The following is a 27364-nucleotide window of genomic DNA, read 5'->3' as shown; positions in this document are numbered from 1 at the left end:
GCGAGTTTGCAGGAGGAGGGAGGCTTCTTGTGGCCAGGAGCCCAGGGAGGGTTGACTCTGCATCTACGGGACCCGGTGAGTGGCTGGAGGAGAGGGCGCACCGCCCAGGCCCCGGGAGCGTGTGCCCCGCTCTCGGATGGGCGCACCAAACACCGTTCTTGCGTGCCGCCAGACCGTCAGCTGTGTGGCTGCTTTTTCTGCAGGCTTCTCTCTCCTCCCCTGAAGCCTGCCGCTCTTACTCTTTTAAAAACGCAGCGGCCCACGCCGCTCCTGTTCTGTTGCGGGCTTTAAATGCTCTCGGTGGAGAACGGCCAGGAGGGGCCACCTGCCCTCAGCGGAGGGGCGGTGGAGGCCTGAGCGGTGCTTTCTGTTGCAGCCCACAAGGAGACTCACTCCCAGCAGGTGCGGGAGCACAGGAGCGCCGTGCTGGACTTCACGCAGGACTACCTGAAAAGTACGTCTGCCCCGAGCGTCCCGGGCGTGCTGCGTGGGTGAGGCACGCTCTCAGCTCTGCGGGGGGGGGGGGGGGGGGAGACACGACTGGACCACAGCGTCTCGTTGTGTCTGTGAGCCCTGTGCCCGAGAAGCCCTGTTAATCGGTCTGTGTTCGGGTGCTTCCCCCGCAACAGGAGTCTGCAAGCTGTACTCGGAGCAGAGAGCCATCCGCGTGAAGCGAGTGGTGGACAAGAAGAGGCTGTGAGTACTGTCCGGTGGTGAGAGCGGGGCGCCCGGGCTCTGCCGTGGGCCGTGCGGGGCGCCCATAGGTGCAGGCGGGCGCTCACGGAGCCTCCCTCTCTCACAGTAGCCCGGAGGTGGGCTGTGGTCCTGATTCTCCGCAAGGGGAGGCTGCGGCTCAGGAAGTTAGGGACCTCACCCAAGGGGCAGCAGGCGGAGCAGAGGCCCGGGGTCCAGTTTGTGCCTCTGCCCATTTTGTTGTCTCAGTAACTCTGAGGCTGACCCCGTTTCAGCTGTTTTGCCACCAAATTCGGTGGGTGGAGCTACCAAGAAGCATGGCCTAGTGCCTCAGAGCGCAGGCTCGGCCGTCAGACAGCCCGTGCCCCTCCTGGCTCTGCCGCGTACACGCCGTGTGGCTCGGGCAGGTCACTTAGCCTCCCAGTGCCTGCCTGCCTTCCGTGCACCGGGGAGCATTCAGCGTCCCACCTGCTGGGACGTCAGGAGAACTAGTGAGTTGATGCAGGTGGAACACTCGTATGAGCCGTTACCACATGTTAATGTGCACTGTTCTATATCGTTAGGCATCATGTGCCAGGCAGTTTACTAATTTACCTAATTTAACCCTCAAGCCACTCTGTTAGTGAACATTAGCAGCCTGTGGAGGTGGAGGCTCAGAGCACCCGGGACCTGCTCAGCATCGCAGCGGGCTGAGACTGAGCCCAGGCGGCCGGGCAGACTGCAGTGGGCGGGGTGCGGGTGCTGGGAGCCCGTGTCTGGGAAGTGACAGGGAAGGCGAGGAGGGGCAGTGCTCCAGGCCAGTCTGGGAGGAGGGGGCGGCCCCTGCTGATGAGCCGTTTACCATGGAGGGCGTGGTCACCGGCTCTCCCCCCCAGAGGGAGAGATGCCAGCTCTGCTGCCTTGTGCCAGGCGGCCTGCCACTGAGCCTTCAGCACCCAAGTAGAGCAAGAAGAGCTGTGCTGCTGCCTCCTCAGTGCGGTTTTCTAAATGAGTCGGTCAGGTGGGAATTGTTCTCATTTGGCCGTGAAGTGCAGCCTCGCCTGCTGCCAGGTGTCCTGCGCCAGTTACTCTGAGCACAAGGCCCTGCGGAGTGCCTGTGGCCCTCAGGACGGTCCACCTCCTTCCCGCCCGCCCTGCCCTCGCTCAGCAGCGCTGCTGGCCCTCAGAAGTGCCCGCCTGGGAGGGCAGCTCCGGCCGAAGGCGCTTCCGTTGCTTGTTCTGTTCGGTCTCCATGGACTGAGGTGTGCCCACAGCATGGGGTGCGCTCACAGCTCACACCCGGGGACCCCCCAGGAGGACCCTGAGCTGGAGATGAGCCACGATTCGCTGCCAGTGTCAGCTTGCCGTCATGTTTCCAGCGCTTACGCTTCATCTCTGCACGGTCTCGGAGCAGAGCAGTGACAGCAGCTCATGGGTCTGGTCTGGTCCGGGCACCACCCTGACAGCCTCTCCCACGCCGGACACCTGGTTAGGGTAGCGCCAGGCTCCTGCTCCTGGGAGTGCTCGGGCCTGTGGCTGGGAGGGCACTCAGGGCGAAAGCCACTTTGAAGTGATCATGCCATCTCATTGCACGTCACCACGCCTTCCTACCCAGAGCCTTCGCCGGCGGCATAGTAGAAGAGGCATGCCGGTATATGAATTACTTTTCTCTAACATTTGTATAGGGCTTTATTTAAGTTTTCAAGGAACTTCTCCCACTTCTCCCAAACAAAAAAAGTATTTTCTTGTTTCAAAATGGAAAAACCCATTTCATATCTTCTTTCCTGTGTCCTGTTCCTTTAAAATGGAAACCAGAATCACAAGGCTCCTCAGCTAGGGGCCTTAGAGCCAGACAGGCAGGTGGGTACTGCCGATGGCTCCGCCTCCATCAGAGAAATTAACTTAAATAAGTCACGGCATACACTGGCCCTCTGGCACAGCCTGCCAGGCAGGGGCCTTTGTGTGCAAGTCAGTTACATGTCGCCCTGGGAACAGTGCCGCCTGGCAGGGGGCGTGGGACAGGGGGAGGGTGTCCCAAGAGGGGCTCCCAGAGCAGGTCAGGTGGGCGCAGGGTGAGGACCAGGAGGAGGCCTGTGCTCCTGCGTGAGGAGGTGGCGGTGGAGGTGCGGCCGGTGAGCTCAGAGGGTTGACCAGGTGTGAGCTGTGTGAGACCATGGCAGTGCGGCTTCTCACTCCCAGAGACCCGAAGGCGCCAGGCCAGCAGGAACAGGTGCGGGTCAGAATGGAAGGCGAGTGGGCTCGGCCTGCAGTCTGCACAGGTAGATGTGGAAATAAATGTGGCCGTGCGTGTGTGCACAGGTATGTAGGTGCGTGTGTGCGTGCGTGTGTTTCTAGCGCTGCAGCTGGGGGGCCGGGACAGTGACCCCAGTGGCAGTAGCGTGGGCAGCGCTCCGATCCTGGCTGCTCCATGGGCAGGAGAGGGGGCTGACTCGGGGCAGGCTAAGTGTACGATGAGCCAGAGAGCACGGGAGGCTCAGAGTAGCGGGGCGGTGGTGGGGGGGGGGGGTGCGGGAAGGAACCAGCCTTCTGAAGGGGCTTCTCCTGGCCACACTGGGGACAGTTCGAGCACAGCATCCATGGTGGCAGCCAGTGGATTATCACCCACCGCGTCACATAGCCCCCAGGCGCCCACGCGAAGGAAGGAGTGAGCGGACACATGGAAAGTGTGGTAATGACAGAGTCCCCCTCATTACAAGGGGGAAGTGGCCTTCCGGGGGGAAGCCCGGCGGCGCCCCTTCGCCAGGCGGTCACGTGAATCCCGCACAGCCTGGCGGGAGGCGAGGGGGAGAGTGTGAACGGAATAGCACCGTGTCAATGCCAGCGGCGCGGAGCCTGAGCCAGCCACACGGAGCAGCCGCTCTCGCAGCGAGGCTGTCTCCGGGTCAGGGACAGGACAGAGCTGTGCCAGCCCGGTGTTGATGGAGTCTTCGGGTTGGGTACCGAAGGGAGGGCTTGTGTTAGGACAGTGTTTTTCAACCTTTTTTTGGGCAAAGGCACACTTGTTTCATGAAAAAAATCACGAGGCACAACACCATTAGAAAATGTTAAAAAATTTAACTCTGTGCCTATATTGACTATATATAAAGTAATTATCTTGAATAGGAATCAAATAAACACAAAGAAAGTATTTTATAATTACTTTATTATGAAATATTAAGTAAACAAAATAGTGAAAAATTATAAAATTCTTGTCTTGTCTGCACCTATGGCACACCAGGCAACATCTCGCGGCACACTAGTGTGCCGAGGAACAGCGGTTGAAAAACGCTGTGTTAGGAAGCACCAAGGTGCTCACAGGTGGGGGGCGTCAGGTGGGCCTCTCGCTTCCGATGGCCCTTGACCTGCAGCAGGCTCTCAAACCAGGATGCCGCCTCACGTGGGTCAGGCGGTTCAGTAGTAAGATTTATAAAGCACTTACGTTTGGCATGGGGCATTTTTAAGCTACTGTTTTCTTTAGTCTTTGCAACAGCGCTGGGTGATGTGTGATTGGCAGCCAGGTCTTCCACGCGCAGAGCAGAGGGTGGGAAGGCCAGTTCTCTTCCCGACACGCACAGCATTGGCTGCAGGTCCGTGTCGGTGCCGGGGCTCCTGACCCCGCATGCTCCAGAGGGCTCATCTCGGCCTTCCCTGCCGCAGGGGTCGCAGCGTCTGCAGCTCAGGAGAGCTAGCCTCTTTGTGATTTCTTTTTTCCACCCTAGAACGTCTGCTCTCTCATCTGTCACAGGGTATTTTGCATCTCTTAGAACATCGTTTAGTTTCTCACATATGGGCTTTGAGTTTTTTGTTTAGTTAGTTTCTGCTGCAGGGTTTTTTAAATCTTTCATTGCTAGTTTTCTGTCGTTGGTTTTGGCACTGCAGGTGGAGTTTCTCTTTTATTGTATCTTCTAACTGTAAAGCAGGCGCATTTCCAGGAACATCTGTCATTTCTCTTGTTACTGTAAGCAGCGCTGTGGTGAATCCTGTAACTGTATCTCTGCGTGTTTGTGACACTTAGGAAGCAGATTGCATTTCCCGGAGATGGCCATCGCACCTCACCGGCCCAGCCCACGCGCGTTCTTAGGATGGGATGTTGTCACGGCTCCCGGGGGAGGGCGGGGAGGGCCGGGCCTCCTGCGGCCTCCTCTGGGGCCAGGTTCCCGAGGTCACCCCCCAGCTGAGCCACTTGCTCCCTGTTGCTCTTTGCTTCCTAACGTCCTCAGACCTGTTTCCCCTGCAGAAAGCTCCTTAGCATGGTGCCTGCCTCCTGGGGTGGGTGTGTTACCTTACCCACGTGACGGCGTAGGCAGTGCTCAGTACACAGTGGCCTCAGTCAGCATCAGCCGGCGCTGCTGCCATCCTCAGCGTGTTCCCTGCTTTGCGCACAGTCTGCCTGCTGCTGAGGGCTTGATCCCAGATCTGTGTCGCATTCTGCCTCTGATTTCCATAGCGCTGTGGGTCCACAGAGCTACCACGAGGCTCACAACCAGCACTGTTTCGGTTCCTGGCCTTTTACTGGCAGCTATGAAGCGTCCACTCACCCAACACGCATTATTATCGCCGAGTGCCTGCCCCTCGCTGGGATCTATGCTCAGCAGCAGGACTCAGAGCCCACCTGCTCTCAGAGCACGCGTGCTGGAGGGAGACGGGCCCGGAGCGGGGCGGGTGCCAGGGTGGACCGAGGCCTTGTGGGTGGGAAAGTGGGAGAAGCCTCTGAGCGGGTGAGACTGAGCTGAGCAGGTGGACACAGCACAGCTGTGGGGGGCTGGGGCAGGACCGGGCGGTGCCTGAGACAGGTTGGTCCACCCAGTGGACATTCATGTTACTGTACACGTTACTGTACCACGTTGCTTGTATGTGCCATGTAACAGCCATGCGCCTGTGGTGTGTTCAGCGACACCGCATTGCTGCACTTGCTGCCCACGTGTTGTGTGTGGTGTCAGTACGGGCCAGGTTCCTGCGTTTTGCTCCAGCACACGCCGACCCCCCCCTCCCTGCCCTGCAGAGCGTGAGCAGGGCCTTGGAATAAGCACCCCTGGGGGTGTTGGGAGCCTTGGGCAGAGGCAGGAGCTCTGCTCTCCGGGGGGTGCGGGCCTCCCTCCTGCTGTCCGGGTGGGGTTCTGTGTGTGAGTGAATGCTGTGGCTCCATTCCGTTCAGATCCAGGCTGGAGCCAGAGGCGACCGCAAAGACCAGAGAGCCCGGTTCTGAGGACACTTCCCTGGACCCTGCGGCCAGCTCCGGAGAGAAGCCTGTCGCTGAGGAGCATGCAGGTAGCAATCGATCCAGTCGTGCTGCGTCTCCCGGTGACCTGTGGCTAAAACACAAAGCGGCAGAGCCGCTCGCGGCCCGTCAGGCGTGCTGCTGACGTCCCCCTAGAGCAGAGGGAGCCGAGTGGCAGCCCTGCCCTGTCACAGCGGCTCTCCGGCTCCCAGCCCCGGCGCTGGCGGGGCCCGGGGTCTGGGGGGAAGGGTGGAACTGGGCTCCATGAGGAGGGGACGTCGGGATCTCTTCTCCAGGGCTGGCGTGTCAGTCACAGGAGGGGGTGCGGGCGCTGCATGGAGCTGACCCCCAGCCTCGGGGTGGAGCAGCACAAGGTGTGCGGGAGCCCCGATTTTGAGGCCCCGCCCTGTTTGCTAGGGCAGAGGGAACGCTTGACTAGTACTCAGAATGAAGGAAGCGCTGTGACCAGCGAGGCACACGGGGTGGAGGGCAGCAGTCTGGTCGGAAAGGGGGGACCAGGAGTCTGGCCTGTCGGCTGGCGCTGGCCGCGCTGGAGCTCAGAGCTGGCTGTCGCTGGTTCTCGCTGGCTTCTGTGTTCCTGATTCTGTGTTCTTATCCTTAAAAGTACAGAAGTAAAGCTTGACATGGATACGGTAATGAGGTCAACAGGACCGCAGCTCTGGGGACAGATGGGATGAGGGGAAGCACAGGTGTTCTTACCTAGAGACATATCTCAAAAAACACATTCGTTTCCAAAGCTGCTGTCGGCCTGTCTTCTCTCAATGTCATTCATATGTAGATTATGTAGAAGTTTTACTTGTATATCATATACAATTATATGTAAGTGTGTCTCTCACCGATACGATGACAGCCTGGCGGAAACAGCCACGCAGCCGTTGCTTTGAACCTTGCACAGAGTCGCAGGCAGTGGAACCTGCGCGGCGACTCAGAGGGAGCGGCAGTCGGTGCGGACCGCTCGGGCTGCGGGTGCGTGTTCAGTACGCAGCGCAGTGTGTGTGTGACACTGCGCTCCTGAAACACGCCACCACCCAGAAGGATCCCCTCGTCAGGGGGTGGGGAGGCAGGGATGGTGCCTGTTTGTGAGTGTGCCCAGATACAGTTTATGGGGCTGCGTTAGAGCGTGACAGGTTCCCGCTGGAGAGGAGCGGGAGGGTGGTTTGTCCTGTGCTCTGTGCGGGCAGAGGGTTCTTTTACGATGAACATGCGCAGACATTTGCAGTCTAAGAAGCAGAGGGCGGGGGGTGTTTTGAAGTAAAACAGCATGGGCAGGCCGGGCCGGAAGAAGGTTCTTTGGCTCACAGCGTCTTGTAATCGGTGCGGCAGTCACACTGTGTATAGGTCCCCTCCATCCACTACACACACACACACACACACACACACACACACACACACACACGGGTCTAGACACCGACCAGGAGCAGCTGCCGGCTGACTGGAAGAGGGCGTAGGGAGACTGCTCCCTCCCCGTTTCCGTGTCTGCGTCCTAGGCCGCCCGTTCGGAAAGGGACATTTGTCTTCTGTTTATTTTTCATTCTGGTTAACAGAAAAGATTCCAGCGGAAGCGCAGCCCGAGCTGGGGAGCTGGGGGGACAGCAGAGGCGAGGAGGAGCTGTCCCCGGAAGAGATCCAGATGGTAATGCTGCTCCCTGCCTACGCGCTCGGTCTCCTCCGTTAGCGGGCCTCTTATTCAGGAGAGCGTCCTACGCGCCCTTGCCCTGACACCACGTTTTAAGTTATAATTATGTTAGATACAACAGGTCCACTGGATTTCCCAATTCTTAGGATGCTTTTCGTATGTTTTAAATGTGCAGTCGCACACTTAAAGGAGAAGTTGCCCTTGAATAGCTTCACTGATGTTAGATACCTTTCCAGCAGCAGTAAAATGTCTGCGAGACTAAATGGTCTTTGTAGTTGGTGCTCCGGTGCCTCTTAATGGTGTGAATCGTTGGTGCTATCGTAATGAGAAGAAAGCATAGCAACGACTGAACGAGGCTGAGTGACAGTCTACCAGCTCTGGGCCAGTTCCCAGAGGAAGTGCTGGGAGCCAGCCTGAGAGACCTGGGGTCCGGGGGTGCTGTCTGTCGTCAGCGCCGCCTCCCCCCCTCCCCTGCGCCCTCCGGGCCCACTGAGTGGCTCCCTGCGCCTGGCTGGGAGGCAGAGCTGTGGTTTTCAGCCTCAGCCTGCCTCCGCCTGGGGTGCGGGCCGCTGTCCGGATAGGCGCTGGCCCCTGGCAGACCTCCCCTGCGCCCGGGGCTGCTGTTCCCAGGTGGCATCAGGCACCAGGCTCCTGTGCAGGCCCTGCTGGCACGCGCCTCTGGCTGCGTCGCCTTTGAGACCTGAGAACGACTTCTGGCTATCGTGTCTGTTGCCTTGCAGTTCGAACAGGAAAACCAGCGCCTCATCGGCGAGATGAACAGCCTGTTTGACGAAGTGAGGTATGTGTGCAGGTCTGCCACCACTCCAGACCCGGCCTTCCTCCACCTCCCGTGGGCCTCCCGGTGCTCCTCCCAGACACCCCGCCAGCTCCGCCTGGCTTCCCCCAGCCCCCCGCCCTCGGCTGTTCCGGGAGGAGGGGAACATCGCTGCTTCGCCTGGGCTGGCGCCCCGCTTGCTGCCCACAGCCTCCCGCCTCTGCCCCTGGCACTGTTTGTGCTGAGACAGCGTCATGTCCCTCCAGCCCCTGCTGCCTCTGACATGGGAAGGCGCCACCCCAGTAGGGTGCCCTCAGACAGCCAGAGGGGGTCCTCTTCTCACAGGGAGTGGCCAAGATGAATACCCCTCCCCAACCCTTGAGGAAGGGGTTCTCATCACCCTCACCTTTTCTCTGAGCCCCTCCATGTGTGCTGGGCACAGTCTAGGTGCAGGCCTGACAGGCTTTGCTGTTGGTAACGGGGTGCAGCCACGTGCTCCTGGCCCCACCTCTGGCCCAGAGGCAGGGCACACGGGACCAGCACCCACTGGGCTGGAGACATTCGTGGGGACCCCTCCTCCCTCACCAGTGACAGTGTCCCCCCACACACACACATCTTCACTTAAAAGAGATTTCTTTGGAAATGTGTGGCCTTCCTGTGAAGATGGCCACGTACGAATAGTTCACCTGTGGTCTCTTTCTCATGAAGGCAGATCGAAGGGAAAGTGGTTGAAATTTCCAGACTCCAGGAGGTCTTCACAGAAAAGGTTCTGCAGCAGGTGAGGACACATCGTTTCAGGGAGGAGAGGCCGGTCCCGCTCCGTGAGCCCCACTTACCTGTTCCCTGGCCGTGGGTGGGAGAGGAGGCGGGCGAGGTTGGGCAGGGTGCGAGCACTGGGGCCCTCCTGTCCTGCTCTGGCGGCTGTGTGGCTTTGGGCAGCTTACTCAAGCTCTCTGAGCCTTACGCTCCCTGTCTGTTCCGTGGGGGTGCTGGGAGGTGCGCAGCTTCGTGTGTGTAAACCGGTCCTTCGTGAGCGGCCACTGCTGTCTGCACTGACATGCTGGGGAGGGCGGGAGGGAGGAGATCGCTCATCCGCCCTCTCCTTCCAGGAAGCGGAGATTGACAGCATCCACCAGCTGGTCGTGGGGGCCACGGAGAACATCAAGGAGGGCAACGAGGACATCAGAGAGGTGGGTGCTCCGGGCCCCAGGCTGACAGACACATGGTCGGGCCATAGCGTTAGCCTCCCTGGGAGGGCCGTCTCCCTGCCCCCCAGAGGAACGTGGTGCTCCCCAGAGGAGCGTGGTGCTCCCCCAGGGTCTGACCTGCTCCCTGGACCAGAGGTGGGCGCTCCTGGAGAAAGTGCCGGACCCCTCTGAGGGCAGAGCCCGGGCGCTGTGTACGGAGGCCCCACAGCCGAGCGGAGGGACCTGTCACTGAGTGAGGCTGGTGTGAGCTGGCGTGGACTGTCCCGAGGCCCGCCACCCACTGCTGGGACACCACCAGGAGGTGGAGCCCTGAGTCCGGCCTCCGGTCTCAGCCCCGGCCAGGGGGCCGTCTCCGGGGGGCGGGGCCCGGGAGGGTCTTGCAGGACCTCCGGGTGATGGGACCAGGGAGGGAAGGGCCGGCCTCTGTTCAGGGTGAGCACAGGGCGGACAGCACAGGCATGGGGCGGGGAGGAGGGATGCGGCCGTGAGCCCGGCCCTGGCCCGGGACCCAGGAAACACCGTCTCTGTCCCCAGGCCATCAAGAACAACGCGGGCTTCCGCGTGTGGGTGCTCTTCTTCCTGGTGATGTGCTCCTTCTCCCTGCTCTTCCTCGACTGGTACGACAGCTAGTCCCGGCTCCGCTGGCGCGCAGGCCGGCCTCCCCGTGGGCCTGTGTCCGTCCTGGCCAGGTCTGGCCACAGCGGGCGGCGCCGAGACACACACGCCACCACAGGGACACAAACCAACCTGGAGTCTTAGAGCTGAACGAGAAAACAACGACCACGAGGCAGGTGGAGGGAGGGGGTGGTATCCTGTCTAACGGGCAGCTGGGGAGGGGCTCCCCCGCATCTCGGCTCAGGAGGCACGGCCTGCGGCCTGGCCTTTGTGCAGAGAAGGGAAGGCCCCGGAGAGCGGCCTGCTGCTCTCCCTGCATCAGCGCTCTCAGGGCCGGTGTGCAGTGCAAGCACGGACTGGAGCCCCGCACGGCATCCTGGGGCCGGGGGCCGCCTCCGTGCGGCCGGCCGGCCTGGGCCTGTGAGAGGCGTGCTCTGCAGTCTGCTGGGCGGCCTCGGGGACCCTCGCGTTCTCTGTGTAAACGAACTACAGCCAATAAAGTCTGTGCTGGAACCTGCAGCCGGGCTGCCTCGGCCCCGTGAGCTTGCTACAGACAGCAGGTGTGGGAGCCCTCTGCCCCGTGGTCATCACTGTGTGCGCGAGCGTGTGCACCCCACAGCTCTGCGGCCGCAAGACCACACACACCCACCGCCCTGCGGCGGGCCCTTCCCACCGGGGTCCGGACACGCGTGGGGAGGAAGCACTGTCTGGTCGGCGCTCCAGGAGGCCATGTGCTCACAGCAGGTCTCACGTCCTTTATTTCTGAGCCACTAACACGCACCTGGGACACGTCCACCAGAAACAGCACGTTCACGTAACACAGGGAGTGTCTGAATGTCTTCTATTTAATCGTCTTACACACTTACTTATCTAACTGACAATGTTACAAACATGGACTTTAATGTCACGATTCGGCTGAAACGATATTCTTACAAAGGTGGTGAGTTGAAATGTAACTGGACTTACGAGGTGCCGTCCCGCCCCGCCCCCCTTTCCGCCTGCTCACTGGAAGGAGTTCCATCTGTTCCTCAGAATGAAGCGCCGAGGCCTCCAGCTGCGAACTGTCCCTTTCCCACCCGGCTCCGTGTCTGAGCCAGCTCGCTAGCGGGGCCTTCGGTGCACGAGTGTTCATGACAGCCCCGGGGGCTGCGCTCCTGTTCAACCCACACATCCCGAGCAGGACCACCACAGGGACATGGCGCTCTGCAGCCGCGGTCCCGGCCCCGGCACCCCTTCCCCTCCATCCCCCCACACCGACAGCGACAGGCCCTCAGTGCCCTGGTGGCACCGTCCTCTGCTGGGCTCCCCACTGGTGCCGCCCACGGGGCGGGAGCACCGCTTGCTCTGAGCAAAGCACTCTAGATGTGGCCGGGCACGGGGCCCAGGAACACGGTGTCTAAGGAAGCAATGCCAGCCCCAGGCAGGGGGCTCGGCTGGTGGGAGCGGCATCCGTGCACCAGAGGCTGCAGGTTGGATTCCTGCTCAGGGCGAGCACTAAGGACACTGATCCATGTTTCTGCCTCACATCGATGCTCCCCTCTCTCACTCTAAAAATCAATTTAAAAAGCATAGCCTCAGGTGAGAATTAAAAAAAAAGAATTCCGCAACTGTTATTTGTCTGAAACCCGAACCCCTCGCACATCCAGCGTACACATGTTTTGGCCGCCTCCCATAGGTGGCAGCGCAGTCGCCACGCGAAGGCCCCTCCCGCGGGGAGCAGCCAGCACGCCGGGCAGGCCCTGCCGGGGACGCGGGGTGGGCTGCAGCAAGTCGTGTTTGCAAAGCAGCGTTAGCAGACGGAAGCGGTTGCACCATAATGAGTAACCTCTAAATTATCGGTAGTTACAATTAATGACATGTCCCTCTGAGTCCCTCCGCTGCCTGCGGGCGGCCCCGTGAGATTGGCCCGCCCGCTAGGCCGCCTTCTCCGCGGCCTCGGTCTCCTGCTCCGACAGCTTCTCCTCGGACAGCACGGACATCCAGGGCGACACGGAGCGGGTGGCGCTCTGCTTGGCCAGGTTGTAGTGGTTCACCACGGCGTAGAACTTGTCCGGGGAGTGCGGGTCCTGCTCCGCGTAGTAGGCCGCCAGGCCGTTGGGGATGCACTGCGTGTTCTGCAAGACAAGAGGCGTGAGCCGCCTGGACGCGGAGGGGCCAGGCGCGCTCCCGTGGGCTCCTGCCCTGAGTCACCACGTGACTGCGGACCCAGCAGGCGGGACCCAGAGGTGCGTGGGCCCCCAGGGGGTGTGTCACTGGGAGCCGGCCCTCCCACTTCACGAAAGATCGTACACGTATTTTAAATCTGGAAAACAACAAAACTTGTCATGCCCACCAGGAATAGCATTCAAACAGCTGGGGGGGAGCTTACAAGCACAGGAGACCTCTGAGGCGGGAAGGGGGATGGGGAGGTGTGGTGAGAGCGAGAGCGAGGAGGAACGGGACCCGGAGGGAGAGCACTGGGAGCACGGGGGAGCGTCCGCGGGGGAGGCCACACTGCAGGGGCTGCTGGGCAGAGGAGTGAGCTGCCGTCCACAGCACAGAAGTCACCGAGGCCCTCAGAGGACACACACTCCCCGACAAGGAAGAGGCTGGCCCCACAGGCCTCAGCCGGGGCAGGTTTCTGTGAAATGTGGCTCTCCGGACACTGCGGGAGACCGGGCTCCTCCTGAGCAGCTACTTCCCAAGGGACCGGAACTGGCAAAGGCAGTGCTGATGGCCCGGACTGGGGCTGGGGCTGGGGCTGGGAGAGCCAGCTCTGGAGGTGGGCCCGTGCTTTCTGAGGCCGCTCTGAGCCTCTGCTGCCTCCCCTTTAACATGGGCAGTGAGTGCACCTCGGCCCGGGAGAAGCCAGGGCGTGGCCACGGCCCATGGTGGACAGGACAGAGAGCTGCAAGGTGCACCTCGAGTGAAGCCCTTCCCCCCTCTGCTCGTCCTGGCCCCGGCCAGGCGGGGCTGCGGGAAGTGCAGCACACCGCCCGGCTGCCCCAGGGGTGGGGCGGAGGACTCTGGCTGTGCCCAGCCTGCCCTGCCACCCCCTGTCCACCTGCCACTCCCTGCACAAGGACCCACACCACCACCTGCGGCAGGCAACACCTGCTGAGCAGCGAGCGTGCCGCCCCGCGCCCGGGGTGGGACCGCTCCACGGGGCTGCGAGAAGAACGTGCTGGGAGGCGCCTGGCCTGGGCTGGTGAGGCCACTGAGGAAGCGTGTCCCAACAGCCCGCACAGTGCGTCCCCGCTATCAAGTCTCCGCACACGCGAGTTCCACCGAGAGAGCTTGTGTGGCCACGGGCAGAGCCGACGGGCGTGCCCAGGAGGAAAGCTGTGGGGCTGGGCCATGGCCGTGCTGTCTCTGAAGCAGAGAAGAGGGGCCCAGGCGCTGGGGTCACCCGATTTCTCCGCGTCCCAACGTGGTAGTGCCCAAGCTGTGGGTGTTTGCTGCTGCTGTGAGGGTGGGGCTCGGGCTGACCCGCTTACACCCTGCTCCCAGCACCGCACGGAGCCCACACTCAGGAAATAGGTGCTGGACATACGGATGGCCTCAGGGCGTGGCCGGGGGCACCACGACCGTCTGTCCTGCGTCCTCCTGCAGTAAGTGGGGTGTCTAGCTCCCCCACAGTGTCTGGCAGCCCTCGGAGATCTGGGCAAAGGCCCTGGGAAGCCTGCACTCAACACACGCAGAAAGGGGCGGGGGCCTTTCTCCCACACTTGCCCCTCCCCTCTCCAGCTTCACCACGGCATGGGGTTCGGGACAGCAGCTCCTGCCCCCCCCCCCCCCCCGGCTGCGTTCTCCAGGAAGGCGCCTCCCCATGAGATGCCAGTGGAAGATGCCAGGCCCGAGACAGCTGCAGAACAATCCCTCAGGGCTGCGCCACGTGCCCAGGGCTGGCTGTGCGCCGGCATCACCGGGCAGCACCCGGTAGATGATGCCATGCACGGGTCTGCCCCTCCCCCAGCAGGGAGTGTCCCAGCCCCTGGGAGAATGCGCAGAAAGGAGACCCAGGCGCCCCTGCTGGGGCTGCTGTCCTGCTCTCTGTGAGCCGTCTGTCTGGTTGGGGACGGCTGTCCTCTGTGCATGGGGCCCCCTAGGCCATGGCTCCTGTGGAATCTCTGCCCCTCCGAGTCCCCAGCTCTGACCAGGTGGCACCTCCTGCCCGCCCTGCCTCCAGGTTCCGTCCGGGCCCATGTCACATGAGTCTCTCCTCTGCCCAGCACACGGCCAGTCCAGACCCTCACCTCCTCCTGGTCCACAGCAGCAGCCTCCCAGGCCACCGAGGACCACCCATCACTTCCCTCCTCCAGGGGCCTCTGCCTGGCACCCCGTCTGGCCGCAGCACGCCCTGCCGTCACCTGTGTGGCTGCTCCTCCCCCAACCGCCGGTTCAGCCGCAGGGTCTGCTCCCCTGCTCGTGGGTCAGGCCAGCCTTCCCCTCCTCACAACTGCCTTTAAACCGGGGGCCTCTGCCCTTGACTGGAACTGAAACTGGGACCCTTCAGTCACCAGGCCGACGCCCTATCCACTGAGCCAAACCGGCCACACACACCCCTCCCCCCCCCCCCCCCCCCCACCTTGGAGGCTTCCGAGCCTCCGGACAGACTATCAACTCAGCCCGGCCCAGGATGTGGACAGGGCTTCCCCGGCCCGGCCCGCTCCCTCCCGAGCCTCCTACAAGCCTCAAAGGTGACCCCCTGCTAGAAGCCGCGCCCCATACTGCTCTGCGTTTGCGTTTTCCAGTGCTTACAACCCTGTAACTCAGTACACAACGGCCTTCACGTTTCTTGGGCGTCAGGAGGCCTCCCAAAGGCTCCTTCCCCAGGGGCGCCTGCTGTTTCAGCACCTGGGACAGCAGCCGCCCAGCCCCGTCAGGAGGCAGGGACCAGAGCCAGTGGGGAGGGGCCTGTGCGAGGCCTACGGAGTCCACAGTGTGGTCAGTGCAGCACAGCACAGCGGGCGGGGCCGGGAACCAGGAACGGGGTCCAGCCTGGCCTGCTACTTAGGCGAGGGCCCTGCATCCCTCATGTCCACAAAACCCAGACCCAAGTGACTGTGTGTGTGTGTGTGTGTGAGAGTGTGTGTGTGAGTGTGTGTGTGTGTGTGAGTGTGTGTATGAGTGAGTGTGTGTGTGTGAGTGTGTGTGTGTATGAGTGTGTGTGTGAGAGTGTGTGTGAGAGTGTGTGTGTGTGTGAGTGTGTGTGAGTGTGTGTGTGTGTGTGTGAGTGTGTGTGTGTGTGTGTGAGTGTGTGTGAGTGTGTGTGTGAGTGTGTGTGTGAGTGTGAGTGTGTGAGTGTGTGTGTGTGTGTGTGTGGGAGAGTGTGTGTGTGTGTGTGAGTGTGTGTGTGTGTGTGTGTGTGAGTGTGAGTGTGTGTGTGAGTGTGTGAGTGTGTGAGTGTGTGTGTGTGTGTGTGAGTGTGTGAGTGTGAGTGTGTGAGTGTGTGAGTGTGAGTGTGTGAGTGTGTGTGTGTGTGTGTGGCGTTGTGGGAGGAGGCACCACACCAGCACCGTGAACACCCATGAGCGTGGGCCACGACGCAGCAGGCAGACAGGGGACGCAGTTGGAACCCCACTGTGCCAGCCATACTCCCACATCCCCGTGGCCGTGGGCAGCCTCCCTCTGTGGGCCTCAGCCTCCTCACGCCCTCAGCGGGCCTCCCAGGAGTCTCCTCCCCAGGCCCCCCCGCCCCGCCCCCACCCCAGCAGGGCCCCCCCCAGGACTTCCCCAGGGACCTGCGAGGGAGCCGGGTGCCGGTCCCAGGCGGGGGCGGCTGTACCTTGAGGATGAAGCCGTCGGGGCAGAGGCGCTCGTACTTGTACACCTTGTAGACGACCAGGAAGACGACGCAGGTGAGGAAGGCCAGGGCGATGAAGACCAGCACCGAGACCTGCGGGCGGGCGGCGGGCGTCAGGGCAGCCGGGCCGGGGCCAGGCAGACAGACAGATGCACACGTGGGTGTCTCTCTCTTTCTCTCTCTCTCCCTCTCTCTCTCTCTCTCTCTCTCCTTCTCACACTCACACAACACACACACACACACGTAGACACAGAGTCACAGGCACACAGTCTCACATGCACACACACCTGCACACATGCACACAATATCATGTGCACAGACACGCACACACTCATGTGCACAGACACACACACACACGCACACACGTAGACACAGGCACAGACACACTCACACCAGCGTGTGCAGACTGTCTCGGCTCGGAGGGAGGTCAGCAGAGTCACTCTTCACGGAACAACTCTTCATACCGCTTTGGTTCTCACCAGACCCACTGTCACCTCCATTTTGTAAAGGAGCTATTTTTAGTGTTCCCGGCCCTTCCGTGAGAGCTGCGGCACAAATATAATTAAGCTTCACGGACACTCAGACACGTGATGGAAGGCTGCCCGTCTGACTGCCGCCACCGCCAGGTGACGCAGCCGCCGCCGGCTCATCAGCGTCCTCAGACGTCTCCTGAGGCCTGGCCGCTGGCCGTGCCCTTGAGCAGGCCCAGCGAGCAGGACACAGCCCCGGGCCCCCACCCCGCTGCCCTCCACAGTGTCCTGCCTGCTCGGTCAGGGTCTGTCCCCACCACAGAGGGCAGTCTCCGGAGCAAAGGCACGGCTTCCACCCCCCTACAGGCCGCGAGCCCAGCCAGCACACAGTAGGTGCTCAGCGAACGTCTGCAGATACGTGCGCAGTGGCATGTGGGAAGAGCACAGAGGCGGAAGGTCCCACCCCAGCTGGGGGACGTGGGGTCGGGGGGACAACGGGACTCTGCCTGGGCCTGGCAGCTGTCACGGCCAGGCTGTCACGCTCCCGGAGGCCCAGGCTCTATTGCATACAAACCCTGTGCCTGGCACTGGGAGACTGGGTCAGGGAAGTGCCATCCAGTTCCGGGGGCAGGGACACAGCCACCTGGCCCCGGGCAGCCCAGGGAGGCTGCAGAGGGAGCGGAGGGTGAGGCTGGGAGGTGACAAAGGAGGTCAAGTTGTCCAGACATGGGAGGGACAGTGTCCCAGGGGCAGGTAGTCCAGAGGGCTTTCCAACAAGAGCAGGAACCCTGCAGGCCAGGAGCTCAGAGGAGCAGGAGGAGCGGGGTAGACAGCCCCTGTAGCCGGGCTCCGCCGGCTGCTCAGCTCCTCTGGGCTGGGGCTCCTGCCTGCCACTGGCTGGGAGAGGACCCGGCTCCCAGTACACACCGCTGGGGCCAGCACCTGGGCCAGCGGATGCTGTGGAGGAGGAAGGAGGAAGGAGGGAGGAGGGAGGAGGGAGGAGGCAGGAGGCTTTGCTCTTGCCCTGCAGCTGTCACCTGTCTTTCCCGCGCTCGCTCTGGGAGGTGCAGAGCTGGGCTCTCAGTGTCGGCCACACAGCCTCCCCCGAGTCCGCCGCTCATCCCACCCAAACCCCCTTCCCACACTCACGCCCTGCGGCTGCTCACCCGAACCTGCCCTGCCGGGGACCCTGCCCCTGCTGCAGCCCTCGGGGCCGTGAGGCAGCCTCCGGGGGTCCCCACAGACAACAGCAGCAGGGCTGCCTCACCCGGGCCCTGTCAGGATTGCTGCATTAAAAGCATCTCCTTCGTAACGCTTTATATTTGGTGCACCATTACAAAAAGGTCCCTGGCACACGATAGGTTAAGCCAGGTGAGAATGCAATCTCAACAAAATCCTAGCGAAGTGACTTCAACAGCACAGTCCACCAGTCCCGCACCAGGACGAAGGAGGGTACATTCCAGGAATGCAAGGCTGGCTCCACACCCACACGCCCATCACTGCGCCAGAGCAGATTGACAAGATGGAGGGTGGAAACTAAACCGTCACCTCAAAGGATGCAGAAGAAACATCTGAGGAAAACCAACATTCATTTATGATAAAAACTCAGCAAAGGGGGTAGGAGGACACAGACCTCAAGATAACAACAATCGCCAAAACCGGTGTGGCTCGGTGGATAGAGCATCAGCCTGCGGACTGAAGGGTCCAGGGTTCGATTCCGATCAACAGCATGTACCTTGGTTGTGGGCACATCCCCAGTGTGGGGGGGGGGGGGGGGGCAAGAGGCAGCTGATTGATGTTTCTAACTCTCTCTCTCTCTCTCTCTCTCTCTCTCTCTCTCTCTCCCTTCCTCTCTGTATAAAATCAATAAAATATATATTTTTTAAAAAGATAACAATGCTAAAGGTCGTCTATGAGGTGCCCACTGCTGACATCACACTCAACAGTGAAACGCTAAGAGCCTTTCCTCTGAGAGCAGGAACAGGACAAGGTGCCCACGCCTGCCCTCTCAGTCAGCACAGTATTGCAAGTCCCAGCCGGGGCAGCTGGGCAAGAAAAAGAAGTCAAGGCATCCACACTGGGAAGGAAGAAGTGAAGCTATTTGCAGACGACATGACATCGTACACAGAAAACATGACATCGTACACAGAAAACATGACATTGTACACAGAAAACATGACATCGTACACAGAAATCCCTAACGACCCCACCAGAACCCTGTTAGGATCCGTCAACAATTCAGCTAAGTCTCAGAATACAAGTAAATGGGGTCGAAGGCACCAGATTCTGGTTGCAGGTGTCCCGTACGCTCTGAAAGTTCACGCCACACCACTCTACCACAGACCTGCGTCCGTGCCCGTCTTCACTGACAGGAAGCGATCAGAAGAGGGTTCTCGCAAAGGTGAAAAGCAGGAAAAGCGCTGCGTTCGCTTTGCAGGGAGCCGGACGCAGGCCCCTCCCTCCCCCTCGCAGCCCGAACTCCTTCCCCAGAACCAGCCAGCTCAGCATCCCGCCCGCGAGCTGTGAGCTGGCTGAGCAGCTGGCTTCCTCTCCGTGTGCTCGGTGCATCTGTTAGCAAGCTGTGTCTGCGCTATCAGAAAGCCCACGCTCTCGGGGTGTTACGTTCACATAAAACTGAATGTGATCAGGCATTGGGAGCGCCATGAATATAAAGACACTGCGGGTGCGTTGAACTTGGGGTCTTGGAAACGCTCAAAAATCGTCCATAGACACTGAGTGGCCAGATGATGATGATCTCTGAACGCATAATCATCTGGCTACTCAGTGTCTATCCTATATAATAAAAGGCTAATGTGCAAATTGTCCCTTCGACCAGGAGTTTGACCAGCAACCACCCATGTCCCCTCCCCCTGGCCAAGCTGGCCAGACCCCACCCATGCACAAATTCATACACCGGGCCTCTAATATATATATATATACTTAGCTGAGTGGCCAGATCATTATGCGTTCAGAGATCATCATATCCTGGCCACTCGGTGAAAGTTAATAGTAATCGCCTCTTGGCTTTAGGCCTTTCCAGCCCACAGCCGGTGTCAGGAGCCTGTGCTTTGTGGGGGACACTGGCGCGAGTCCCGGAGATGGGACGTGCAGATGGGGACACAGTGCCAGCACTGTCCGTGTGAGAGAGATCTTCAAAGTTCTCGTCACAAGAAAAGCCAAGGGAGGTGGCGGGTGTTACTGGCCCTGGCGTGGTGGCCCCTGCGCGGTGTGCACGGACCGAGCCTCGCGGGGCGCTCCTGGTGCTGACAGAACGCTTCCTGTCAGTGACATCTCAGCCCAAAGTCACACGGAGCCCGACCCCCCGTCCTGGAGGGGCATCCTTACGCCTGTCCCGGGAACTGGGGGCAGTTCCGTTCGGGGCACCACATCCGTTCAGGTTTAACAATAACCAGAGCTCACCCGCCCGGCGTGGCACAGGGATTGCGCATCAACTGTTGAACCAGGTCGCAGTTGGATTCCCGGGCAGGGCACAGGCCTGGGTTGCAGGCTCGGTCCCCAGTGTGGGGCGTGCAGGAAGCAGCCTATCCACGAATCTCTCTCATCATTGATGTCTCTCTCTCCCTCCCTCCCTCGCTCTCCCTCTCCCTCTAAAAGCAATACAAATCTTTTTAAGATAATAAAAGCAACCCCAGCTCTCCCCGTGGGCTGTCAGGAACCACTTCCTGGGCCTCTCCCCGGAAGCCTGGCCTGGGCCTTCCATCCGGGATCCTGGGCCTCATGGATCAGGAGCTCACGGAGCCGAGAAGTGAGAGTGGGACAGTCAGTCCCCGGAACAGGCGAGGGGCCTCCTCTCCTCCCGAGGCCTCCTTTCCTTCTCCCTTCCTCCACTCCTCCCCTCTTCCTCTCTTCCTCTCCACTCCTCCACCTCCTCCTCCCGGGGCCTCCTCTCCTCCTGGAGCCTCCTCTCCTCTCCTCTCCTCCTCTCCTCCTCTCCTCCCCCTCCTCCTCCTCCTCCCCCTCCTCCTCCTCCTTCTCCTCTTCTCCTCTTCCTCCTCTCCTCTCCTCCTCCCCTCCTCTCCTCTCCTCCTCCTCCTCTCTTCCCAGGCCCTCCTCTCCTCTCCTCTCCTCTCCTCCTCTCCTCCCTGGGCCTCCTCTCCTTCTCCCCTCCTCTTCTCCTCCCCTCTTCCTCTCCTCTCCTCCACCTCCTCCTCCCGGGCCTCCTCTCCTCCTGGAGCCTCCTCTCCTCTCCTCTCCTCCTCCTCCTCTCTTCCTAGGCCCTCCTCTCCTCTCCTCTCCTCCTCTCCTCCTCGGACCACCTCCTCCTCCTCCTCCTCCTCCTCCTCCTCCTCCTCCTCCTCCTCCTCCCAGGGCCTCCTCTCCTCCTGGAGCCTCTTCTCCTCCCGGGGTGACTGCCCAGCTGGGTGGGACCCTGATGTCTGCTGCTGTGGGTGCCGGGGACAGAGCTGGTGGGCTCGGTGTGGGAGGGACTGGGTCCCAGTCTGCTTCCACCCTGGCTGCCCCCGAAGCGCCCGGACCATAATCCCTACACCATCGGCACAGCGAGCCCCACCCTGGAGACAGACCCAGGCGGCCCTGGAGAAGCTGGGACCGAGGGGGGCGGGGAGGATGGCGGCAGGCTGCTCTCACTCGGGGGAGGGGAAGGAGACGTGCCTGTCGGCTGAGCCAGGCAGTAAAACAATCTTAGAAAAGGAGATGGATCCTGACCCCGTCCAGGGTCTGCAGCTGTGTGCCTCCATGTTCTAGGTAACCCGCCAAAGGTGGGCACAGACCCGCCCCCAGGATGACTCACCTGCTCCTTTTCCCTCCTGGAATAACCCCACTCGACAGCCGGGCCAGAACAGGTGGGCCCGCCCCCTCCAGCCGGCACTGGGTCCCGTGGAAGCTGGCGGAGATTGGGGGTGTCCAGCCACGCCCCTCCCGCTGACCGAGTTCATGAATATTTAACAGCTGCCCGAGTTCATGAATATGTAACAGATGCGGCTTGAACACGCCCGGGCCACCTGAGAGGGTGCTCAAGGTCATCAGGGATGCGAGGGGAGGACACCACCACTGCAGCATGGAGTGCCAACAATGGCCCTGGCCGGTGTGGCTCAGTGGAGAGAGCGTCGGCCTGTGGACTGAAGGGTCCTGGGTTCGATTCCTAGTCAGGGCACATGTCTGGATTTCAGGCTCGATCCCCAGTACGGGGCACACAAGAGGCAGCCAATCCATGATTCTCTCATCACAGATGTTTCTCTCTCTCCCTCTCCCTTTCTCTCTGAAATCAATAAAATATTTTTTTTTAAAGAAGTGCCAACAATGGGGACCATCTGCACCAACGTGGTCTCTCCTTCTAGAACATTCTCCCATTCTTGGGGGGGGGGGGGACCGTGAAAGACATTCACGCCACGCAGGGCCGACCCTGGAATCTCATCACTGCCGACGGCAACATGGCAGGGGGGGCGGGGAGGGGTGCGGTTTGCTCACCCCGAACCCCAGCTCTCAGGGGAGGGCGGCGGACCTCGGAGGCCGAGAGGCGGCCAAGGACCGGCCTGACCTGCCCCAGCAGCGCCCACGGCCGCCCCGCGGGGGTGGTCCAGGGGCCCAATTAAAAAACGCTTATTCTCCGCACTAACACCTCCGCGATTTTTAGATCTGTGGGCACTGCCGTCCTCGGGAGCCCAGACATCTGGCCGCCGCGGGGACACGTCCTGCCGTCCCAGAGGGGCCGAGCCTCAGGAAGCCGGTCCCCAGCCAGCTGTCACCTAGCAACCAGCCTAGCAACCTTGCGGCCAAGGGATTAACCCCGGTGATCACCGAGCAGGGCCCAGAGGACACCAGGTCTCCAGGATGCCAACCAGCCGCTCGGGGACCAGACTCCAGCCGGTGTGGGGACAACGGGACGCGATTTCCCTCCAGAGGCTCACCAGGCGGAGAGGGGAGGAGGCGGCGGTGGGGGACAGAGGGGGCCGTCACCAAGAGAATGAGGAAAAGGGGTGCCCGGCGTGAGAAAGAGCCCCCCCCCCCCGCCCCGGCTGGTGTGGCTCAGTGGAGGGAGCATCGGCCCCAGGACTGAAGGGTCTCGGGTTCGATTCCAGTCGAGGGCATGGGCCTCAGTTGCAGGTTCAACCCCGGCCGGATAGGGCCCATGTGGGAGGCAGGCAATCGATGAGGCTCTTTCATATCGATGTTTCTCTCCCCCTCTCCTTCCAGTCTCTCTAAAAATCAATGGGAAAACAGTCTGGGGTGAGGATTAACAAGGAAAAAAAGGGCTGCCTCCCCCCACCCCCATCCCCAGGAGTGCCTTCAGAGAGGCCAGAAACAGAAGGCAGTGAAAGGCTGAGAGAATGTTCCAGAAGGGCGAGCACTCAGTGATTCCAGAAAGCGCCAGCCCTGAGCCTGCCCTGACCTGGGGCCAGGACACCCCCCCTACCCCGTCCACAGGGGCCCCCTCCCCGGTGCGAGGGGCTTGAGCAAAGGCAGCGGAGCCCCTGGGGACCAGGCGCCCCCGGGTGAGCCCGTCGCCTGGCGCTCGCTGACGGTGCGGCCTGGGCGGGTCACCGGCCCTCTGGGTGAGAAGTGATGCCTCTGTGAGGCCCAGGGGGCTTGTGGGGCCCCGCACCCCTCCCCCTGCGCCTCCCCGAGCACCTCCCGGAGCCCTGAGCCCTGAGAGTCATCAGCAGGGGCCCCGCTGGGGCGGGCACAGGCCTCTGAGGGCCTCTGAGCCCAGGCTCTGGGCAACCGGAGCCAGGAAACCCCCCAGAGGCCCCGGTGCCAAGGTGCGGCCCCCACGGCCTCACCGAGGGGCCCGGGGACCTGCTCCAGCGAACTGTGTGGGCAAGGCACCCAGGAAGGACCCGGCGCTGGGGACCGCCTGGCACCCAGGGGCACTCGGCAGGCGAAGGGACAGCCGTTCAAGCGCCCCCTCTCCCCCCGTGGTCCTGACACGCCGGGGTAGGGAGAGGAGAAGGTCCAACCGGGGACTGGAAACCCAGACAGACTCAGGTGTGCAGGTGGCGCCCCCCAGGGGATGACGGCCACGGCGACCTTCAGATCCAGGTCACGTCTGCCTTGGCCGTGAGCCGGGCCCAGGCCCAGCGGGCAGCGGGGGAGGCCAGGCCGGTGGCCAGGGAGGAAGGGCCGTGCTGACCCCGACTCTGTGCAACCTGGTCCCGTCAGAGCACCAGCCGCGGGCTCTCCTTAGCCCACCGGCAGGGGCCGGGGCTGCAGACGGCTCCGGGCCCAGCTTCCCCGCCTGCAGGACGCTGGCTCACAGCACTTACCTCGGGGCGGACTGGGGGAGCAGGAGCTGAGCTCACACAGACAGCACCCTGTCCCCAGCACCTCTGAGGGGACCCCTGGCCAGGCAGGCCTCTGAGGGCTCTTCTCCACTGGGTGAGGCAGCGGGGAGGGACAGGAGGGGGAGGGAGTTCGGAGCACCCGCCCAGCCCCCTCGCCTCCTCCGGTTTCGCTCTCAGATATTACCAACCCCCCCACCCCCCCACCCCCCCCCGCCCTGGGCTGCCCGGAGCTGGGACGGCCTCCATGGCAGACGCTCTAGGGCAGAGCTCACGCCCCAGGAGCACCAGGGCCCCCCTCAGGGTCAGGCGACACCTTCCAACCCAGTGAGGGCCACCCTTTCGCATCTGTGTTTCCCGAAGAGAAGTTTCTAGATCCGCATCCGAACTGGTCCCTCAGGCAGCACAGCCGTGTGCACCTCAGAGCACCCAGGCCTGGCGGGGACCCCCTGTTCAGCAGCTGGGCCTCCCTGGGAAACCGCCCAGAGCAATGCTCCACACCCCCCCAAAAGTGAGCACATGGGGGATGGGGGGGCAGCCAGCCTCACCCTCGCACCGTGTAAGTGGGGCAGGCGGCGAGAGGAGGCGAGCTCAGAGCTCAGGGCGCTGGCCCGCCACGTAGAGCTGTGACCGCTCTGTGCCTCGATCTCCCCATCTGCAAAATGGGTCACCCCGTTCTGCAGATGGGGAGACCTGCCGCCTCCTCCCGGCCACCCCCTGGGTGCCAGGCCTTGCCGAGAAGTGACCGGTCAGTGACCCTGACAGCAGCCCCCGAGGACTGTGGGAACTGAGGCGGGGAGGGGGTAGGCTCCACCTCAGGAGGGCGTGTATACAAGCTGGCGCGAGTGGGGGTGCGGTCTGTGCCGGGCAGGGAATACGACCAGTCACCCCCCTACCCTCCTCCTCGCGGGCTGTGGGGTCAGCGTTCCTGCATGCTGAGTGGCTTTCACGTTGACGACCTTTGCTAAAGGAGAGTTTAGGGGTGGGTCCCCCCATGATTAAAACTAAGTAGCCGAAACCGGTGTGGCTCAGTGGATAGAGCATCGGCCTGCGGACTGAAGGGTCCCAGGTTCGATTCCGGTCAAGGGCATGTACCTTGGTTGCGGGCACATCCCCAGTAGGAGGTGTGCAAGAGGCAGCTGATGGATGATTCTCTCTCATCGATGCTTCTCTCTATCCCTCTCTCTTCCTCTCTGTAAAAAATCAATACAATATATTTAAAAACAAAACAAAAACTACGTAATACGTGACCCTTTGGGAAGAGGAAGGAGTTTTCTGAACCACCAGTGGTTTGGGCAGCTGGGGCAGCCCAGACCCATCCGGTCCGGTCCCTGCCCGTCACCCCTGCGCTCGGGACTCTCCCGGGCCGCCCCGCCGCTCACCTTGAACCTCTCGGACATGCTCTCGGTGACGCTGACCGTGAACTCGGCGATCCTGTGGGTGCGGCCTTTGCCTTTCTTGCGGCTGGGCTCATAGTCGGTCTTGGTTTTCACGACCACCTTGTTCGGGAGAGAAGCGACCGTGTGGTCAGCGGGGCAGCCGGGGGCCTCCGGACACACCTGGCCGAGGATGAGGCTCACGGCCAAGGTCACCCCTTTGCCAGGAAGCCCCTTCGCCAGGAAGCCACCGCCTCCTCCTGGCCGCCCCCTCGGAGCCAGGCCTTGCCGAGAAGGGACCGGTCAGCGACCCTGACGGCAGCCCTGGGGGACGGTGGGAACGGAGGGGCGGAGGGGTTAGGCCCCCGGGACGAGGCCACACGGCCAGGGGGGGCAGGGGCTGTCCACCGCCCGGTGGCCACGTCCTGTTCCTAACTCTCTGACTCAGTTTCCTCATCTGTGGCCTCAGAAACCTGCAAGACCAGCTCTCGTGCCCCTCGGTTCCTGTCTCTGGGCATCCCGGCCAGGGGCCCCTTTGTTCGCACCGGCCTGGAGCTGGGAGACGGTTAGCCTGTGAGGCCACTCCATCGGTGGTCCCGGCCGTCCTGCCTACCTGGCCTCCTCCCTGATCGATGCCAACTGTTTACCATGCATCCTGGGATGGAACAGACGGAGGGAGCCAGAGGAGGGCCCGGCTGAAGGGAGAGGCCCCTGACAGGCCGCCTCGGGCACGGCGGTCTGGCATAGCCGCTGCTCTGGGTGAGGCAGGAGGGCGAGGTGGGGCCGCGGGGCCGCGGGGCCAGGCTGTGCTCGCCGGGCAGGCACGATGCCCGACAGGGTAGAGGAGCTCGGAGGCGGAGGCCTCGGGCAGCCAGGCCCCTCCTGGACCATCAGGGGGCCCAGGGGCTCCCCGTGGCCAGCTGCACAGGGTGGCCTTCCTCACCTGAAGCGCCTGTGCTGACCTCGCTCCTGCCCCCCAACCGAACAGACAGTACCGCTGGGTCAGCCCCTCGGGAGGGCCGAGCCACCCCCTCAGAGGGCCCAGGGCAGGAACGGGGTGGTCTGGGAGCGAGGCCCCCCCAGGAATCCCCATCCCAGGCCGACATGGCCAGGAAGCAGCCAAGCCCCAGCCAGAGCTCCTCCCCGGGGACGAAATGACACAATGTGCTTCGCTGGGAACAGAGCGTGCTCCTCCGGCCGTGGCCGTGGCCGTGGCCGTGCCCGTGCCCGTGCCCGGGGTGGTCTGAGGAAGCAGCAAGGGGGTGAGGATGGACATGGTTTATTGTTCTAGGTTCATGTTTTACCACTGTGTGGACGTTTAAGCATCCTATAACACAAATCAGTTGACTGGATGCTGCATTCAGCAAAAGACAGGGTTCTTTACAGGCAGGGGAGCCGCCTCCGGGCCGCTCAGCGGAGGGGCAGGGGCGCTGGGAGATTCACAAAGGAACAAAGGCGGCTGCGAGCGGCTCGCTGACAGCCCCCAGCATCCTCCGCGCGGGAGGGGGGAGGGTGCAGAGGGCTCAGCCCCTGGGAGGCCCCACCCCCACTCTACCCCCACCCCACCCCCACGGGCCTGCAGGCCGCCTCCCCTCCGCAAAGGGGCAAACCCGGCTGAAAGGGAACCTCCTGGGAAGGCACAAGGGGCAGCGGCGCCTGCGCTCACCCCAGACCCAGAGCCCCTGGCACCGAGGGGCAGGGCAGGGGCAGGGCAGGGCAGGGCAGGGGCAGGGCAGGGGCAGTTGCGGGGCCAGGACACCCTCGGACAAGACTCCCACGGAGGCCAGGAGGGGACCTTCCCGGGCGCTCCGCTGTCTGCGCCCGGATCCCCATCCGGAACCCCATCCTGGGGGTGGGGTCCTCCCTCGGGTGGGTCCGGCCGACCCCCGCTCCGCGTCCCCAGCGCACGCGGCGGGTTCTTTTGTCGCCGCCGGGATTCGGGTTCCGGCCGCGGGGCGCGGGCCCTCACCTTGTCCGGCGGCGGGAACTGCAGCTGGTTCACATCCAGGGGCGTCATCAGCGGGATGGTGTCGAAGCCGTCCTCCAGCAGCGCCTGCTTGGCGCCCTTCTCCGCGAAATTGCTCCCCAACTTCACCATGGCTGCGGGACCGGGCTGCGCTGCGGGGGCCGGGGGGTCACCGGAGGGGCCCGCCGCTGCTCCCCCAAACCCCTTATGCCCGCGCCGCTGCCCCCCGGCCCCTCTGCCCGCCGCTGCCCCCGGCCCCTCTGCCCGCCGCTGCCCCCAGCCCCTCTGCCCGCCGCTGCCCCCCGGCCCCTCTGCCCGCCGCTGCCCCCGGCCCCTCTGCCCGCCGCTGCCCCCAGCCCCTCT

General features: G+C 62.5%; 2 protein-coding genes across 3 annotated transcripts in view; one reads left to right on the top strand and one right to left on the bottom strand.

The window, feature by feature from the left end:
- The window catches only part of STX18 (syntaxin 18), a 72380-nt gene extending 61624 nt beyond the window's left edge, over nucleotides 1-10756 (top strand). Inside the window, exons 4-11 of the mRNA XM_084865262.1 lie at nucleotides 377-454; nucleotides 630-696; nucleotides 5828-5940; nucleotides 7456-7544; nucleotides 8288-8346; nucleotides 9031-9100; nucleotides 9432-9512; nucleotides 10065-10756. Of these exons, the coding sequence (XP_084721388.1) occupies nucleotides 377-454; nucleotides 630-696; nucleotides 5828-5940; nucleotides 7456-7544; nucleotides 8288-8346; nucleotides 9031-9100; nucleotides 9432-9512; nucleotides 10065-10160 (653 nt within the window). The 3' untranslated portion in view covers nucleotides 10161-10756. The remainder of the gene's footprint in view (nucleotides 1-376; nucleotides 455-629; nucleotides 697-5827; nucleotides 5941-7455; nucleotides 7545-8287; nucleotides 8347-9030; nucleotides 9101-9431; nucleotides 9513-10064) is intronic.
- Nucleotides 10757-10969: 213 nt separating this feature from the next.
- The window catches only part of NSG1 (neuronal vesicle trafficking associated 1), a 17421-nt gene continuing 1026 nt past the window's right edge, over nucleotides 10970-27364 (bottom strand). For both annotated transcript variants that reach the window (XM_084865946.1, XM_084865947.1), the window contains exons 2-5: nucleotides 27005-27148; nucleotides 25042-25158; nucleotides 15913-16023; nucleotides 10970-12259 (exon numbers count right to left, since the gene is read on the bottom strand). In XM_084865946.1, coding sequence (XP_084722072.1) covers nucleotides 12059-12259; nucleotides 15913-16023; nucleotides 25042-25158; nucleotides 27005-27133 — 558 coding nt within the window. In that variant the 5' untranslated portion in view covers nucleotides 27134-27148 and the 3' untranslated portion in view covers nucleotides 10970-12058. The remainder of the gene's footprint in view (nucleotides 12260-15912; nucleotides 16024-25041; nucleotides 25159-27004; nucleotides 27149-27364) is intronic.

The sequence above is a fragment of the Pipistrellus hanaki genome (assembly GCF_964339955.1).
Source record: "Pipistrellus hanaki genome assembly, chromosome: 1".
Lineage (NCBI taxonomy): Eukaryota > Metazoa > Chordata > Mammalia > Chiroptera > Vespertilionidae > Pipistrellus > Pipistrellus hanaki.
Note: the sequence above shows the minus strand (reverse complement) of the source record. Positions and strands in the feature narration are given on the sequence as shown.